This window comes from Mobula birostris, chromosome 7 (assembly GCF_030028105.1).
Source record: "Mobula birostris isolate sMobBir1 chromosome 7, sMobBir1.hap1, whole genome shotgun sequence".
In the NCBI taxonomy this organism is placed as follows: domain Eukaryota; kingdom Metazoa; phylum Chordata; class Chondrichthyes; order Myliobatiformes; family Myliobatidae; genus Mobula; species Mobula birostris.
In genome coordinates this window covers 7304595-7323818 of record NC_092376.1, presented here as the reverse complement: position 1 = coordinate 7323818, position 19224 = coordinate 7304595, and the positions used below count along the sequence as shown (strand labels likewise).

Sequence of the window (19224 nt, the reverse complement as noted above, 5' to 3'; positions counted from 1 at the left end):
AACTGCACACAAAGATGGACAAACAACCAATGTTCAAAAGGCAACCAAATGTGCAAATATAAAATAGAAAAAAGACATAATAATAATAGTAAATAAATAAACAATAAGTATTGAGAACCTGAGTTGTAAGTAAAGGCATCCGTTAGTCTTGCGAGACCATGGATCTGTGCCTGGAAAGTCTCCACTCTCCAGGGCGCAGGCCTGGGCAAGGTTGTATGGAAGACCAGCAGTTGTCCATGCTGCAAGTCTCCCCTCTCCATGACACCGATGTTGTCCAAGGGAAGGGCATTAGGACCCATACAGCTTGGCACCAGTGTCGTCGCAGAGCAATGTGTGATTAAGTGCCTTGCTCAAGGACACAACACGTTGCCTCGGCTGGGGCTCGAACTCACGACCTTCAGGTCGCTAGTCCAATGCCTTAACCACTTGGCCACTTGCCCACACAACATGAGTTGTTGAGTCCTTGAAACTGAGTCCATAGGTTGTGGAATCAGTTCAGCGTTTGGATGAGTGAAGTTATCCACGTTGGTTCAGGAGCCTGATGGTTGAGGGGTAATAACTGTTCCTGAACCTGGTGGTGTGGGTCCTGAGGGTCCTGTACCTCCTTCCCGATGGCAGCATGGCCTGGATGGTAGGGTTCCTTGATGCTGGATGCTGCTTTCCTTCAAGAGTGCTCCTTGCAGATGTGCTCAATGGGTGGAGAGGGCTTTTCCTGCAATGGTTTGGGCCGTATCCACTACTTGTTGTAGGCTTTTTTGTTTTGTATTTGCACAGTAATTGTCCTTTGCACACTGGTCATTAGTTCGTCCTGTTAGATGCAATCTTTCATTGATTCTGATATGGTTCTTGAACTTACTGTATATGCCCGCAGGAAGATGCATCTTGGGGTTGTATACGGTGATGTACTGTTGTTTCTTTGAACGTCACTTTTCTGTCCAAGGGCATTGGTGCTTCCGTACCAGGCCATGCTGCAGCCAGTCAGTATATTCTCCCATGATGGCGTGGAAATGTTGGGTGACAATAGATTTAAAAAAAATTGATCTCTTCTTTCACAGGAGAACAGTGGACTGACGGTCTGCGGTGGCATGGTCTATGTCCTGGGAGGGAAAGACGCTTTGGCAGAAGGCACGGACCGAGTTCTCTGCATTGACCCCACCTCGGGCAAGATGAGCCAGTTGTCCAACATGCCACGTTGCATCAGCTATCATGGATGTGTCACCATCCACCAGCATGTGAGGCAGCGCACACAGGCTTTCTGAGGACATGCTCAACACTGGATGTTAGATGAGATACCAGAAAAGGTCCTTTCCCTAACCTGTTACAAGCCAGCCTGTCAGAAAGGGCAGAGGGTTCTGTTGTCACAAAATGGAGAATGCACTGTTTCCATGAGTGACTTGCTATCTCCTGTACTCCTAATCCATCCTGAGGGATCCTGACTGTAGAAAATTCCCTGTCTAATGTCCAAACTCATTACTCCCTCTTGTACTGTCATTAAACATTGACTTCAGCTAACTGATCCCTAAATGTTTCAACTTAATATCAGAGAATGTATACAACTTGAAATTCTTACTCTTCTCAGACATCCACGAAAAAATAAACTCCAAAGTATAAATGACAGTAACATCAGAGCTCCAAAGCTCCCCCACCCCCGCTGACACACAGGCAGCAGCAGAAACATTGGCCCTCCACCCCCCCCCCCACTTGCACCACATCTCCAATTCTCTTGGAGTTTAGAAAATGTAGGCTAGAATGTATCCAAGAATGGGATGTCCACAGGATTTGGAGAAGATGTTCAACACCTCTCAGCTCCCAGAGAGAAATCCATTTCTTCAGGAAAGTCCCCCCAACCCCGTCATCTGTGTGCAAAACACTGAGAATGGCACTTGCAAACCTGGTCAGTGGAGTTCTGGGCTTGGGAGAGGCTGTTGGTAGTTACTGTACTGCATTGATTGTACACATTTCCGGCACCGTGCACTGGCGGTGAAGGAGTGAACATTTAAGGCGATGGATGAATGGGACCCGGAATGAAATGCTTCTTCAAGCACGGACACACTTTTTTCTGTCCCTCCATGTGCACCTGCTCTGCTGACAGGAGATTCATGAGGTGCACTCATTCCTCAACAATGTCCCAGTAACCATAACATGCCCATCTGCTGTGCCTTAACAAATCTGAAATGTTGCATCACATTCTACATTCACCCGTTCAATTGCCATCACTGAGGGTGATGTGGTCTCTCTGTGTTCAACTGACCATTATCATCCGAACCACTTAAAGGTAAAGGTTCTTAAAGGGAAACTGTCATACCTCACTAGCATAGAATATGTTTCAGGAGTATCTTCTGCTTATGCTCAAAACTGTGAAATGTCTTCAACTATTGTTAACCTTGATTTAATACCTACCTGCTCATTAATCTTGAAATGTGAAGTTGTTTTTTATTGTGAGTATTGGCTCTGTGTGCTAGAACTTGCCTAATGCCCTTCCCCTCTTGTTAAAGGGTCTCGGCCCGAAAAATCAACTGTTTGTTCGTTTCCATAGATGCTGCCTGAGCTGCTGAGTTCCTCCAGCGTTTTCTGCGTGTTGCCTAACGAACACTGTCTCAGCTTTAGCCAGAGGGTAGTGAGTTTATGGAATTCATTGCCATGAACGGTAATGGAGGCCAAGTCATTGAGTATATTTAAAGCAGAGGTTCAGAGTAAATTTATTGTCAAAGCATGTATGTGTCACTATACATTACCCTGAGATTCATTTTCTTGTGGGCAATCACTGTAAATACAAGAAACACAGGAGAATCAGTGAAAGACTGTAAGCAGCAGGTCAGAGAAGCAGCCAAACATGCAAAAGACAACAAACTACAAATACTAAAATAAGTAAATAAATAAACAAACAAACAAGCAAGCAAGCAGTGACTATTGAATATAAGATGAAGAGTTCTTGAAAGTGAGTCCACAGGTTGTGGGAACAGTTCAGTGTTGGGGTGAGTGAAGTTTGGTGAAGCTATCCCTTTCAGAGCGAGAGGTTGATGCTTGAGGGATAATAACTGTTCCTGGACCTGGTGGTGTGGGTCCTGATGTTCCTGTGCCTTCCTTAATGAGAACATGAGATAATGAGTCCATAGGTTGCAGGAACAGTTCAGTGGTGGGACGAATGTAATTATCCCCTCTGGTTCAAGAGCCTGATGGTTGAGAGGTGACTCACATACAAGACCAACAAATTATACAAGTATTGATAGGTATGTAAATGCAACAGATGCTGCAGATGTTGAAAATCCAGGGTAACACATGCAAAATGCTGGAGGAACTTAGCAGTCAGGCAGCATCTATGGAAAAGAATAAAAAGTTGATATTTTTGGCCAAGAGAGTGTCAGGAGTTACAGAGTGAAGACTGGAGGATATGGCTGAGAAGGATAATAAATCAGCCATGAGGGAATGGTGGACAGACTCTGGGCTGAAAGGCCTCGTCCTGCTCCTATATCTTATGATCATCTTCATTCTACATTAGTCTTGGTGAGAGGTCAGTCTCACTCACAGGGGTTTACATCCTGGGGTCCATTGACCCCTTAATGGCATTAGTCCATGGTATCAAAAATGTTGGGAACCCCTGGTCTAGCAAGATTGATCCTTTCTCAGCCTTCAGCTAGACCACAAATAATGCATGAATCAAACTCTTTCACCAACATGTTCTATTTCTTACTCTCTTATCCCAACCAACTAAAATACATTAACCTGTTTTCCCTCTGATTGGATGGACAGAGATTGTGGTGAAACAGCAAGGTTTGTGGAAATGTTCCCCAGCTCTGTGTTTCAGCTCCAGGCTCTGGATCCATGATCTGAGCTGCAACTCTGGACTGTAACACAGGGAAATGAAAACACGAGCTTGCTTAACCGACCCTCATAAGACGTGCTCTCTAATCTAGGCAGCATCCTGGTAAATGTCCTCTACACTCTCTCTAAAGTTTCCACATCCTTTAATTGATGTTTCTGGGAAAACATTTGTGGAGGGGGACTTGAACCCACAACCTTCTGGATCATACCCAGCTGTCTAACCCACTGAGCCAAGATACTGAGCCTTATTTGCTTTGCTGTTGTTGATACTAGAGTTAGAATTAAGCAATGTCTTTGTTAATTGTGTTATTGTTGTGAGCTTTCTGTTGTAATATTTAAGCAATATAGTTTATATAATCCGTTAATTAATGTATATTCAGGACCAAATAAAACTTTTCTATGTTTAGCACTGTCTTCTTCACAATGGCTCTGAATTAAATTAGTTGGCCAAGAAAGAACTTGAATTCCTCTAAAGTCTATGATAGACATACAAAATGATGAAGATTATAGACAGGGAAGATTCAAGCGGTGTTTTCCCCACTGAGGTTGGGTGAGACTAGAACTGGAGTTCAAGGGTTAAGGGTGAAATACAAAATGTTTAAGGGGAGCCTGAGGGGGAACTTCTTCACTCAGGGTAGTGAGAGTGTGGAAGTGATGCATGCAGATTTCAATACCTAGGAGAAGTTTGGATAGGTACATGGATGGGAGTATTTAAGGCAGAGATTGATAGGTATCTGAGTAGCCAGGGCATCAAAGGTTATGGTGAGAAGGCGGGGGAGTGGGACTAAATGGGAGAATGGATCAGCTCATGATAAAATGGTGGAGCAGACTCGATGGGCTGAATGGCCGACTTCTGCTCCTTTGTCTTTTGGTCTATGGTCTTATGAGAGGGGTATGGAGGGCTATGTCTGGGTGCAGGTCAGTGGGACCAGGCAGAATAACAATTCAGAATGGACTAGATGTGCCAAACTATGTCGCTGCTTGAAGTGGATGTGCTACAGGAGCAGAAGACCACAAACATGCACTCAGTGGCCACCTTGTTGGAGGCACTTCCCTGCAGGAGCCACTCGATGTATTAGTCTGAGTTCGTAATGAGGTAGATTGGGGTCCAGAGAGCACTGGGTTTGGCACTAGAGTTCGGAGAGGACAAAGTCTGTCAGTGGGATTCCTTGCCACAGAGTGTCCTCAAAGAGCAGATGGTGCCCAGATACGAGTGATAATGCGTATTACTGCCCAACTGGAAATGATCTTTGGTATCTGGAAACAGGCCAAGTACAATTGTACCTGATTTAGACCCCACGGAACATAGAACAGTACAGTACAGGTACAGGACCTTTGGCCCATTCAGTCTACACTGAACATGTTGCCAAGATAAACTAATCCTGTCTGCCTACAGATGTCCATATCCCTCCTCCTCTTGCATATTCTTCTTGAAGAGCCTCTTTAATGCCTCCATCACCAGCCATGGCAGCTCATTCCAGCCAACTCTGTGCTTAGAAAAAAAAATAACTTGCCCCACACATCTTAACTCTCTCATCTTAAAAGCATGCCCTCTGGTATTAGACATTATAACCCTGGGGTAAAAGATACAGGCTTTTCTACCCCTCTCATCATCCTAGAAAAATTCTATCATCTCCCCGCATCCTCCACCACTCCAGGGAAAACCATCCAAATTTGTCCAAACACTCCCGACAGCCAATACTCTCGAATCCAGGCAGCATCCTGGTGAACCTCTTCTGTAATACAGGATATAGGAGAGGCTGGTCAAACCCTTATTGAGCTGGGACCCCAAACTTTCCCCGGGCCTCTTAATAACAGGTTAATTCCTGATATCCTATCAACCCCACCAACCACAGACATTCTTTCTCCTCCCTGCTCCCATCTGGCAGAAGATACAAAAACCTGAAAGCGCATACCATCTAAAAGATAAAAAGATGTTAGTTAAAAGCAAGGTTAAATAAATAGGTTTTGAGCTGGCGTTTAAAAGTGACAACTGAATCTGCATCCCTTATAGCTTTAGGTAGAGTTCACAGTTTAGCAATGTAGTTCAAAAAAAGCTGAGCTGCCAATTATCTTTTGAGGGAGATTATTTAAATTTAAGAGACTGGCAGAAGAAGATCCGAGAGTTCGAATAGGATTAGAAAACAAAAGCAGTTCTGTGACTTACTCTGATCTCAGATCATTAAGAGCTTTAAAAACAAGTAAGAGGAATTTAAAATCAATTCTAAAAGATACAGGAAGCCGATGCAGAGTAGCTAGGATGGGAGTGATCTGCTCCCTCAAGCTGGATTTGGTTAAAAGTCTAGCAGCGGCATTCTAAAAGAGTTGAAGTTTGTCAACAGATTACTTTGGAAGGCCAGTAATAAGTGCCTTGCAGAAATCTGGTCTAATTATTGAGCAATGCACCAGGACAATCATAAGACCATAAGACCTAAGACAAAGGAGCAGAAGTTGACCATTCGGCCCATCGAGTCTGCTCCACCATTTTATCATGAGCTGATCCATTCTCCCAATTAGTCCCACTCCCCCGCCTTCTCACCGTAACCCTTAATGCCCTGGCTACTCAGATACCTATCAATCTCTACCTTAAATACACCCAATGACTTGGCCTCCACTGCTGCCCGTGGCAACAAATTCCATAGATTCACCACCCTCTGGCTAAAAAAAATTTCTTCGCACCTCTGTTCTGAATGGGCGCCCTTCAATCCTTAAGTCATGCCCTCTCGTACTAGACTCCCTCATCACGGGAAACAACTTTGCCACATCCACTCTGTCCACGCCTTTCAATATTTGAAATGTTTCTATGAGGTCTCCCCTCATTCTTCTAAACTCCAGTAGATCTGCTGCCTCACAGATCTAACACCCCAGTTGAATCCTGATCTCCACTGCTGTTCTGTAAGGAGTTTGTACGTCTCCCTTCCTGTAATGGGGTGGCCAGAACTGAGAGTGGCTCAGTAGTGTGGTGGTTAGTGTTATGCTATTACAGTGCTATTGACCCCAGTGCAATTTTCTGCTCAGTGTAAGGAGTTTCGTATGTTCTCCCTGTGAACATGGTTACAATGGGACGTTAATCAAATGCAGAGCTGGACTGGTCTTCCTGTAATGTGGTGTTCAGAACTACACACAATACTAGAAGGGTGGCCAACCAAAGTTTTATACGAGGGCAGTCCGGCCCCCTCAGGTCACCGGAGTACTAGTCTGGAAGTTGAGGCTGAACGGCAAATCTGTGTTTGGCAGATCCTGGCTCAGTGATCTGGAGGTTTAAGTCCAGAACGCGGAGAGTCAAGAAGTAAGAAGCCCAATTATTGAAGACCAAAGTCGACAAGCCAAAAAGATTGGGTCTGAGAGTTCTGGCCGCGGTTTGGAAGCTCTTCGCCGGGTATCTGCGAGTCTAGGGCCAAGGACTGGAGGTTGGAGGCCTGTCTCTGTGTGTAATGGTGGGTAGGTGGGAAAGAACATGTCTTGCTGCTGTTGGTTTGTTTTCAAGTTCACAGACATCCCACCCTGCAAAAACTCATTTCAGGGAGGTAGCACCATCAATTTGCGGGAGACTCCCTGGAGAGGTGGGATGTTTGCAATAGAGTAGCTCCTTAGCTGCTAGCCAGCTAGTTTAAATAACGTTAGCTATGCTAATGAATGAATGACACCTGTTAAACTCACCTCAACATGACTTTTACAGTCTTAACCCACCATGGGAATAGAAAAGTCACAGTTGGAAACAGTGCAGCGAGCAACACTGTCATTATTTTGACCCCCATTAGGAAGGGGTACACTTTAGTGTAGTCTGGGGTGACATACGTTTTATATTTTTTTGGAATACTCTGCCATGGCACGCTCTCTCTCGCTCTCTCTTGTGGTCGCTCGCGCGCTCTCGCTTGCTTTCTCTCTCGCTCGCAATCAAAAAAATTGATTTCCGTGATATTGTATATAATTTGCAGGCATCAGGGAGCCACTATTAATATGCGGGAGACTCCCGGAAGTTCCGGGAGAGGTGGGATGTCTGACTTCAAGTTTAATTGTCACTTAACCACACATGAATCCCCAGGGAGACAGCCAAACAAAACAGCGTTTCTCTGGGATCAAGGTGAAAAACACAGTATGAACAGTCAGTCACAACACAAGGCACACATTGCACGTATAAGACAGCAGTAAAATACATTCAGAGAAAAAAAAAGTCCAAGTCCCTGAATCCATGAATCTTACAGCAGTCTGCAGTTGAACACATCTGCCAAGTGAACACTCGGCGCTGCCTGAGGTGGAGCACACCGATTCTGACACTGCTGTCCTGGGGCACAGTGGTACGAGGCCTACTCCTCGCTATGACTGAGGTCATGCAGCTCCCCCACCATCCGCCCCCTTCCACCTTTTGCCAATAAAACAGAGTATTGGGCTTGCAGCATTCCACATTACCAATGTCCAACAGGGTCTTGCCATCGCGAGAAAAGCAATGAAGGCAATCACTCACTCTCAGACTGCACACTGCCTTCACGCATCAGCGCCTCTCTGCGGTGGGCAGCAATGTGATCTGCACTAAGTCCAGCTCCTTCAGTCTCTCTGCCAATAAGCAACTCATTGACAGGCCTATTTTTTTAATACACATCGCCAGACTAATCAAGGCAAGTGTTTTGTCAGCCTTCAATACCACTTTATCCACCTTCAGGGAGATAAAACACATAGAAGCAGAATTAGGCCATTCAGCCCATCGAGTCTGCTTCACCATTAAACAAAGGCTGATTTATCCTTCTCAACTCCATTCTCCCGCCTTCTCCTCATAAACTTTGACACCCTCACTAATCAAGAGCCTATCAACTTCCACTTTAAACATTCCAAATGACCTGGCCTCCACAGCTGTCTATGACAATTCCACAGATTCACCAGGCTCTAGCTAAAGAAATTCCTGCTCGTCTCTATTTTAAAGGGGCACCCTTGTACTCAGAGGCTGTGCCCTCTTGTCCTATGCTGCCCCACTATAAGATACGTCTTCTCCACGTCCACGCTAGTTAGACCTTTCAATTTTAAATAGGTTTGAATGAGATACCCCCATCATCTTTCTAAACTCCAGCAAGCACAGGCCTAGAGCCATCAAATGCTCCTCATACATTAACTCTTTCAGTCCTGGGATTATTCTCGTGAACCTCTCTAGACCTTCTCCAATGCCAGCACATCCTTTCTTAGGTTAAGGTCCCAAAACTGTTCTCAGTACTCCAAGTGCGATCTGACTGATGCCTTATAAACCTTCAGCATTACATCCTTGCTCTTATATTCTAATCCTCTCAAAATGAATGCTAACATTGCATTTGCCTTCCTTACCACTGACTCATCCTGCAAGTTAACTTTTCGGGAATCTTGCACAAGGGATCCCGTTTTTGAATTGGCACCCCATTTAGAAAATAGTCTATGTCCTATTTCTTCTGCCAAATTGCATGACCAGTGCATGAGATATAGATATGTACTCCAGCAGATCAATGCTTCCTCGACCCGCTGGCCAAAGTCCCGTGTCTGCCAGTCGCTGCAGGTTTGCTGTGGAAGCTGAAGGCCCAGTGTCTGTGAATCCAAAGAAGACAACTTGTTCTGGGGTTTCGAGGACTGCGCACGTGGGTGGGTGGGGAGGGAGGGAGGGACGCGGCTTGTTTTGCTGTTGTTGCTTTGTCACCTGGTATACTCCGTTTTGTTGTGTCCTGAGCTGTTCTGCCAAGTTATCTCGCCGGCATGTGTGGCGGTGTTTGTGAGCCGCCCCCCAGCACCATCTTGAGTGTGTTGTTTTGTTAACCCAAACAATGAATTTCAGTGTATTTATTTAATTTTTTTTGCTTTAGATATGCAGTGTGGAACAGCCCAATGAGTCATGCTGCCCGGCAACCCACCTAATTATTTACCTACTGCCCTTTACGCTGCTGGCATTGTGGGCAGCAATGAAGGTCCTCCATCTGTGTCCATACAGTCACAGAGATATGTAAGGGTTCTTCAATGCTTTTTTTTTTAACCCGTCAGGGTTGTTAGCCCTGAGCTGACCCCCGCACGCCCCCCCCCAAACCTAGCGCAGTCTTAGTCTGGCCTCTACCCTTTGACCTCTTTGGCATGGGTGACCCTACCAAGAACCAAAGCATAAAGGCCTGATTCCAGCCAACATAGCTCTCCGGGTCATTGAGGCACGCAAGCCTCCAAACCACGACGAGACTGAGGTTCTCTTGTTGGACTCACCTAATTAGTCTTTGCCTAATCACAGGACAATTTATAGTGACCAATTAACCTACCAACTGATATGTCTACGTACTGTGGGAAGAAACCGGAGAATCCAGAGGAAACCCATGCAGTCACGGGGAGAGCATACAAATTCCTTATGGACGGCATGGAATTGAACTCTGAACTCCAGCACCCTTAGCGTTGGGCTAACCGCTACACTACTGTGGTACCTCAATTTATCATATATACATTGTCTGTTCAAATCTATATCTGATTCAGAGTTTGCTGTCTAGTTTCTGTTGTGTATTTGTATATTGTTAGATTAAACCTTTGTTGCTTACATAATTCATTACACGCTATATATAAAAGTACGGGAATGGCAAACGTCATTACACCACCTCGTCATATGTGCACGTCTTGCTGAAAGTAAAATCAAAGAGTACATGTTTTTCTTTCAATTCATTTATGTTTAGGCATTACAAAGCATAACAGTTTCGCCTTTTGCATTTGACCTGCCGAACTGTAACGTCTCTCAGTTGTCTGGATTAAACTCCATCTGCCATTTCTCCACTCATAAATGTCAAAGGTAACAGAGTGACACCCCCTAAACCTCTCTCCGCAAGTTTCGTCAGAGACCGACTGGGAGTGACTCGTTGACCCTCTCAGAGAGCAAACTATGAAATGAAAGTGGCTTAGAATTAAACATTAGACTAAGCTTCATGCTCCCTCGTATATCTTTCTAATATTCTGACAGCTTGAAGACTACTCCTTTAATCAAAATTCTATCACCATTTGGGCCTAACCACAACCCCTGCACACTTTCTCTTTCAGAGTCTGGTCACAGGAGACTGGAGCCTGTTAATTATACGTGAACCACTTTCCCAGGGCTGGTCTCCAAGGGGTAAGAAGTGAATATACCATCTGTCAACAACTCCACCTCCTGGCATCAATTAAAGTCTGGCCCGGTTCTTCTCTTTAAGCACCGGCCTACAGGCCTGGGTTTCTATGGAAACCCATGAGCAGTATCTTGCTGACAATATCTGTAGATTATTCAGCACCGAAGCTGGGTACCCCAGTGGTTTAGGGAGATGCCGTGGTTAATCCTAAACCCTAATGATCTGTGTGCTCGCTCTTCCCTAGTTGAACAGCCAGAGAAATTACCCAGGATTATCCATTACAACAGGAAGGAAATAGTGGAAAGCAGAGAACTAACTAAGTATCTCTCCTTCTTCTTCTTCCTCTCCCTCACCCCTCTGTTGTGTTCTTTACACATACCGTGGGTTACTAAGAACAAACCATATTCTGGAAGAATTAAAACCAGAACGTTTATTTACAACAGCAAACAGCAATCACATCTTTAACATATAGTTTCTAGATCATTCTGTCATTTCTGCGCATGCTCCGGAATCTGTCCAATCACGTTCTTACACGTGACACGTGATATCACGTCTTCCTTTCCTTAAAAAGAAAAACAATTAGCAACATTGATCAGTACAAATACATAATTTAACATGTCTCTAGTCTCTCTGGGGGTTTACGAACACGAGTTGACCTTCTAAGTGATTCACACAGTTCTTGTGTTTCGTGGTTATTTCCATGTTTTGTCTGGTCTGCATCAGTTTACTGAAACTCTGAAGTTGGCTCTTTCTTAAGGCCTTTGCAATTCCTTCTTAACACTGCTCCTTCTTCTGTTTGGACCATGTATGATCTGGGTTGTACTCCTTCAAGTACTGTGGCTTTCTATGTCCATGCGTTCATCTTGTCTTGTATCTTCACTTTATCTCCTTGGTGCAGTTCAGGTAATGGACGTGAACATCTGTCAAAGTATTTTTTCTGCTTTGCTTTGTGTTCATCTTTCCAGCTTTTCACTTGTTCACCTCCCTCTGTCCTCAGAAGACTCTCATCTTTTGGCAGATTGGGTCTCAAACGGCGTCCCATCAAAAGCTGAGCAGGTGAAAATCCACATTCAAGTGGAGTAGTACAATAGGCTAACAAAGCTTTATAAAAATCACCTCCACTATCTTTTGCTTTGTGCATCAGTTTGTTGATAATTCCTACCGACTTCTCAACTAATCCATTGGACTGAGGGAAAATTGAACTGGATGTTGTATGAACAAAGCCCCATTCATGAGCAAAATGTTTCATATATTCACCATTGAATTGTGGACCATTGTCTGTGAAAACTTCATCAGGTACACCATGTCTGGAAAAAACTGATTTCATGCATGTAATTACATTCTCTGCTGTTGTTCTGCTCAGACCACGCACTTCAGGATACAACGAGTAGTAATCTGTTATTAATAGAAAATCTTTGCTGTCAGTTACAAAACGATCAACGCCTACCTTCTGATAAGGTCTCTGAGGACTAGGATGTGGATGCAGTGGCTTCTTAGGGTTGCTAGGGTGATATTTAAAGCATATTTGACAAGAACACACCAATTCTGCAATTTCTTGATTCATCCTGGGCCAAAACATCCCTTCCTGCACCCTTCTCGTACGCTTTTCAATACCTAGGTGCCCTTCATGAATTTTCCCAAGCATTTCTTTTTGGAGACTTTTAGGAATCACAATACTGCTACCTTTGTACAATATCCCATCCACAACAGAAAGTTCTGATCTGTGGTTCCAATATTCTTGTACTTCTGAGGTACAGTCATGCCTATTATCTGGCCATCCACTTGTATAATCTGACTGAGAATTTTGTCCTTCTCTGTCTCAAGACGCAGCAGCTCCAACTTTTTGGGAGCAACAGGTACAGTTTCCATGACCATATCAATAAATACCTGAACATCAATAACGTTCCTGTGACTGTCTTTTGTTGTTGGATCCACAGCTCTGGAAAGTGTGTCAGCCGTGTACATGACTTTTCCAGGTGTGTATGACACATTCAACACACTTGATCATCATTCACTGAATTCGCAAAGGACAATCGCTTAAAGGTTTGTTAAACAATACAATCAAAGGCTTATGATCAGTTTCAACATCAATAGATTGCCCTGACACAAACTGATGAAATCTCTCACAAGCAAACATAATGCTGAGCAATTCTTTTTCAATTTGGGCATACTTGTTATGTGTAAGAACGTGATTGGACGGAGTCAGGAGCATGCGCAGAAATGAGAGAATGATCTAGAAAGCATGGCTGTAAGAAACGTGGTTGCAGTTTGCTGTTGTAAATAAAACTTCTAGTTCTATTCTTTCAGAATATGATTTGTTCTTATTAACCCATGGTACGTATAAAGAACACAACACCCTCCCTCTCCTTCTCCCTCTCCCTCTTCCCCCCTCCCTCCCCTTCCCCCTCTCTGTCCTTATTCTCCCTTCCCCCCCTTCTCCCTCTCAGCCCCTCTCCCTCTTCCCTCACTCCCACTCTCCCTCCCCTCTCTCTACCCTCTCTCCCCCTCTCTCCCTTTCTCTCCCTTCCCCTCCCCCTCCCTTTCTTCCCCTCCTACCCTCTCTCCGTGGCCAAGTGGTTAAGGACTCGACTAGTGATCTGAAGGTCGTGAGTTTGAGCCCCAGCCAAGGCTGCGTGTTGTGTCTTTGAGCAAGGCACTTAATCACACATTGCTCTGCGACGACACCGGTGCCAAACTGTATCGGCCCCTTGCCCTTCCCTTGGATAACATTGGTGTTGTGGAGAGCGGAGACTTGCAGCATGGGCGACTGCTGGTCTTCCATACAACCCTGCCCAGGCCTGCGCCCTGGAGAGTGAAGACTTTCCAGGCGCAGATCCATGGTCTCGCAAGACTAACGGATGCCTTTACTTACCCTCTCTCCCTCCCTCCACCTCTCTTTCCATTTCCCTCATCTCCCTCCACCCCTCTCCCTCCCTCTCCTGCTCACCCTCCCTCTTCCTACCCCCTCTCCCACTCCCTACCCCCCTCCCCTCTCTATTTCCCCTACCCCTCTTTTTGTGTCTGTCCGCTCTGCCACTCACTTTCCAAAATCAGAACCAGGGTCAGGATTATCATCACTGACAAATGTCGCGAAGTTTACTGTTTTTCAGTAGCAATACGGAAAAAGGCAGCCGCCGGTTACAACGGGAAAGAGATGTAGTACAAGTAGGATGAAAAGGGAGCAAAATGGTGAGCTGGTTGTTCATCAGCCATTCAGAAACCTGGTGGTGGAGGGGAAGAGGCTGCTCCTGAAACAGTGTGTGTGTGCCTTCAGGCTCCTGCGCCTCCTGCCCGATGCTATTAATGAGAAGAGACCATTTCATGGGTGGTGAGGATCTTTAATGATAGATGCATGAAGTGTCACGGCGGTGCTCAGTCAGACATACTGCAGAACCCATCGCGTGAGGTGTTATGGGTGGAACTGAGAAATAAGAAAGGTATGACCACTTTAATGGGCTATAGTACAGGCCACCAAACAGTCCGTGGGATTTCGAGGAGCAAATCTGTAGAGAGATCGCAGACTGTTGCAAGGAACATAAGGTTGTTATGTTTGGTGATTTTTAAGGTTTCACATATTGACTGGGACTCCCACATTGTAAAGGAGCTGGAGGAGAAAGGGTTTGTCAAATGCATTCAGGAACACTTCCATCATCAGTATGCAGAAGTTCCAATGAGCGAGCGTGCGATTCTTGACCTGCTATTAGGGAATGAGACAGGGCAGGTGACAGAAGTTTGTGTAAGGGAACACTTTGCATCTAGTGATCATAATGCCATTAGATCCAAAGTCAATATGCAAAGAGATAGGTCTAGTCCACGGGTTGAGATTCTAAACTGGGGAAAGGACAATTTTGATGGCACCAGAAATGATCTGGCAATTGTGGATTAGGATTTCAAGTGCAGCCGTAAATTCTCAGTTGGATTGAGGTCTGGACTCTGACTCGGCAACTCCACAGGTCATTAACTTTGTTGTTTTTAAGCCATTCCTGTGTAGATTTGCCTTTATGCTTGGGGTCATTGTCTTGCTGGAAAACAAATCTTCTCTCTAGTCGCAGTTCTCTTGCAGACTGCATCAGGTTTTCGCTACATTCATTTTACCAGTGAATTTCTAAGTCACTGAATATCCCTTGGAGTACAGTTAAATCAATCATCAAGAATTGGAAAGAATATGGCACAGCTGAAAATCTGCCTAGAGCAGGCCGTCCTCAAAAACTGAGTCACCGTGCAAGAAGGGGATTAGTGAGGGAGGCCATCAAGAGACCTACGACAACTCTGGAGGAGTTTCAAGTTTCAGTGGCTGAGATGGGAGAGACTGTGCATACAACAACTGTTGCCCGGGTGCTTCACCAATCACAGCTTTATGGGAGAGTGGCAAAGAGAAAGCCACTGTTGAAAAAAACTGACATGAAATCTTGGCTAGAGTTTGCCAGAAGGCTTATGGTTAAGGACTCACAGTCAACGAATGGTTTTCTTTTCCTGTATGTAATTATTTTTATTTTGTAATATTTCTGAATAAAGTATTTTTGGAAAAAAAAGACACAACCGGAAAAAGGTTCTATGGTCTGATGAAACCAAACTTAAGGTTTTTGGCCATCAGACTAAATACTATGTTTGGCATAAGCCAAAATTCACACAGTCACACCCACCACTCTCTCTGTGGGGGAAAAAACTTGCCCCTCACATCTCCTTTGAAATTATCCCCTCTCACGATAAATGCATGCCATCTGGAATCAGATATTTCAACCCTGGGAAAAAGATACAGTCTGTCTACTCTATCTCTGCCTCTCATAATCTTTTAAACTTCTATCCGATCTCCCCTCAGCCTGCACCACTCCAGAGAAAACGAGCCAAGTTTCCAGTTTGTCCATATGCCCTCTATTCAGGAACTATCATTGCCCTGACCGAACAGCAGCAGGCACCCAAGTTTTAGCACTCCTATTCTTTGGGGTTTGGATGTCTGCCACTGTCACTTTAAGACTCAGACTGCCAATTATTGCCTGCCACATTCCTTCATGGAAAGTCAATACTGAAAGGCCTCACCCTGCGCACTCTGTGCTCATTGCAGGAGTTCCATTTCTAGTACTACTGTTTGTGATTTCACCTTTGGATTTCGTTTGTGACACCCGATTTATTTCAAGTCTGAGCCCCAGTGTTTTCTAGACCTTACCCTGCACCTAGGTTCACCACCACTCGTCTCTCATTACAGGAACAGGCCCTTCGGACCACAATGTTGTGCCGAACCAATTAAATTAGAAATCAAATGGGCAGCTAGACTAATCCCCTGAGTGCACAATGTCCACATCCCTCAATTTTCCTCACATTCATGTGCCTGTCTAAACGTCTCTTAAAAGTCCCTAATGTGTCTGCCTCTACCACCACCCCAGACAGTACATTCCAGGCACTCACCACCGTGTGTAAAAAAAACTTCCCCTTCCCATCTCCTTTGAAATTACCCCCTCTCACAATAAATGCATGATGGTCAAGAGGCTTTGAGCGAAGGAGGGGTATGGACCATGTGCTGGCAGAAGGAATTGAGTTTAATTTGGTATCATGCTCGGAACAAACGCCTGTGCTGTGCTATATTCAAGGTAATGTACACTGCGATGCTATTCCGTGTGTTGCCTGCAGGTGGTGCTATTAGTCACACTGTTATTCTCCGTGGTTCCTGTAGTTTGCTGTAGCCCAGGGTGGTAATAGGGATAAGCTCCCACTACCTATTAAATGCCCCCAATGGTCTCAAGTAGCCTCTGACAGCTAAGTCCAGCTCCGGGCCTTCATGTGTAGTTTAGCTGTTGAGCCCGACGGAACTGTTTCCACTGACAGGAGAAGGGGCAACCACAAGTTATTAGCGCCTTAAAAACCAGTCACTTGGGGCAGATGGGGTATATCAGCTGTGGTTGGTAGCTCGTCTAGGAAGAGGAAAACTCTGATTTCAAACCTCTGCTGCTTTGCGGCTATACCCACTCGTGGGGAAGGCATCGGGGGTAGACCCCGAGAGAAAATTCCGGAGCTGGAGCCCCTAAGGCAGTCATACACTGAATTCAATGCTGACTGGTAACTCCCGCGACGGTGCTGGTGCCGAACTGTATCGACTCCACAATTCCTCTGGATTCATCAGCTGTGTGGGCAGGGGCAGCCTGCTGCATGGGCAACAGCTTGCTCTCCATATCGTACTGCCTTGGCTTGCTTATCACGCAGACAGCTGGGGCGCAACACCCATTATCGACCCTGACAGAAGGGGGGGGGGTCTCTGTTCTCCGTGAACACAAGATATTTTGCAGATGTTGGAAATCTAAAGCAACACACGCACGCATACGAGGAACAAAGCCGTCATTTCGGACCGAGTCGACAGCTATTTATTCTGCTCTATAGAAGCTGTCTGACCCCTGAATTCCTCCAGCGTATTTTGTGTATTCTCTGTAAATACGCATCCAGTACAGGTAGTTCCACTATGATGTGTGCTTACAATGAGAATTGTTTGTGGTTGTTTGGATTCGGGAACGCACTACGCGGACTGCTATTGTGATCGGGAAAATCCCGTGATCCGTGATCCGGATGCATCATGGCCTGGTACGCATCTGCTCTGCCCCAGACCGCGAGAAGCAGCAGAGAGTTGTGATCACAGCTCAGAACGTTACAGAAACCAGCCTCCCCTCCATGGACTCAAGTTACACTTCTCACTGCCTCGGTAAAGCAGCCGGCATAATCAAAGACCCCACCCACCCTGGACATCTCCTCTCCTCCCATCGGGCAGAAGATACAAAAGCCTGAAAGCACGTACCACCAGGCTTCTATCAAGCTGTTATTAGACTGTTGAATGGTTCCCCACCACAATAATTTATGGTTTTATTGTGAATGCTGCATATCTGATGCTCTATTCCCCTGCGGCTGCTGCAAGTAAGTTTTTCACTGCACCTGTGCAGACGCATACTTGTGTGTGTGGTAACAAACACGGCTTTGACTTTGGTCATTGTCTCTGAGGAACAGCATTGCCAATGTGAGCCAGGAGTTCAGGGGTCACAGCCAGAGACAACAGCCCAGCAGTAAAGGTGAACATCTGTTTCTGAATATGTTCTGGGAGATCTGCAGCCATCATATTCACGATTTTACCTTTTCCCCTTCGACCACAGCGGTCGAGTAGCAGTGCTGCAGCCTCACGTCTCCCATGACGAGCCTGAAGTCCAGAACATGGGCGCCATAACAGTCAATGCGACACTATTGCAGCTTGGCGCGTGGGAAGAAACATTAGATAAGAGACGTTTTGGTAGGCACATGAAAGTGAGGACGTTGTGTAGACAGAGGAGATTAGACTGTGAGATCAACTGTGGTAAGACTGCTGAACGGATCCTGACCCGGATCTGGGCCGTACTCTCCAAATATCTGGACCTGCCTCTCGGTTTTTTGCACTACCTTACTTTCCCTTTTCTATTTTCTATTTATGATTTATAATTTAAAATTTTACTATATTTACTATTGATTTGTACTCCAGGGAGCGCGAAGTGCAGAATCAGATATTGCTGTGATGATTGTACGCTCGAGTATCAATTGTTTGGCAACAATAAAGAATAGTTGACCATTTGATGACTAATATATTTGGTTTGGCACAACATCGTGGGCCAAAGGGCCTGTGGGAGTGCTGTACTGTTCTGTGTTCTATACTGTGCAAAGGTCTCAGGCACCCTAGATTTTTATGTGGTTTCAGATGGGATGGCCTCCGCCGAGCCCTGATATCAACAGTTTGTCAGGGATTAAGGAGAAACGGAAGCAGGAGAGATTCTGCAGAAGAATCGTGGTGAGTTAGAACATAGAAAACCTACAGCACAACACAGGCCCTTCGGCCCACAATGCTGTATCAAACCTTGTGTTCCTCTCTCCCCTTGGCCCACTTTTTAAATCTACTCCTCAGCTTCTTTCTCCAGACCTGCCGAAAGATCTCTGCCCAAAACATCAACTGTGCTCTTTTCCACAGATGCTGATCCAAGATGCTTGGAAAAATCTTCCAGCCAATTTTTTTTATAAAACTGCATAACAGTGTACCTAAGAGAATTGATGCAGCACTGGAGGCAAAGAGTGGTCTCAACAAATATTGATTTCTTAATGCTTACTGTCCTTTATAGTTTTTTTGATATTTGGAAACTGTTATTTTTGAAAGCATCTTTGCTTTACAGATTTAGTTACATGTGTCTAGGAGTTTTGCACAGTCTCATAGGTATATATATGTATGTATATACCTATGATACTGCAGCAATTAAGTTCTTCATTGCATCCGTGCATACAAGTACTTGTGTGTATGACAATGAACGTCCCAGTCTCCAGCTCTGTCACG

At 45.2% G+C, this 19224-nt stretch overlaps 1 protein-coding gene across 3 annotated transcripts in view; it reads left to right on the top strand.

The window, feature by feature from the left end:
- Nucleotides 1-4200, top strand: part of LOC140199992 (kelch-like protein 24) — a 36548-nt gene extending 32348 nt beyond the window's left edge. For all 3 annotated transcript variants that reach the window (XM_072262572.1, XM_072262574.1, XM_072262573.1), the window contains exon 7: nt 1056-4200. In XM_072262572.1, coding sequence (XP_072118673.1) covers nt 1056-1259 — 204 coding nt within the window. In that variant the 3' untranslated portion in view covers nt 1260-4200. The remainder of the gene's footprint in view (nt 1-1055) is intronic.
- The last annotated feature ends 15024 nt before the right edge of the window (nt 4201-19224 follow it).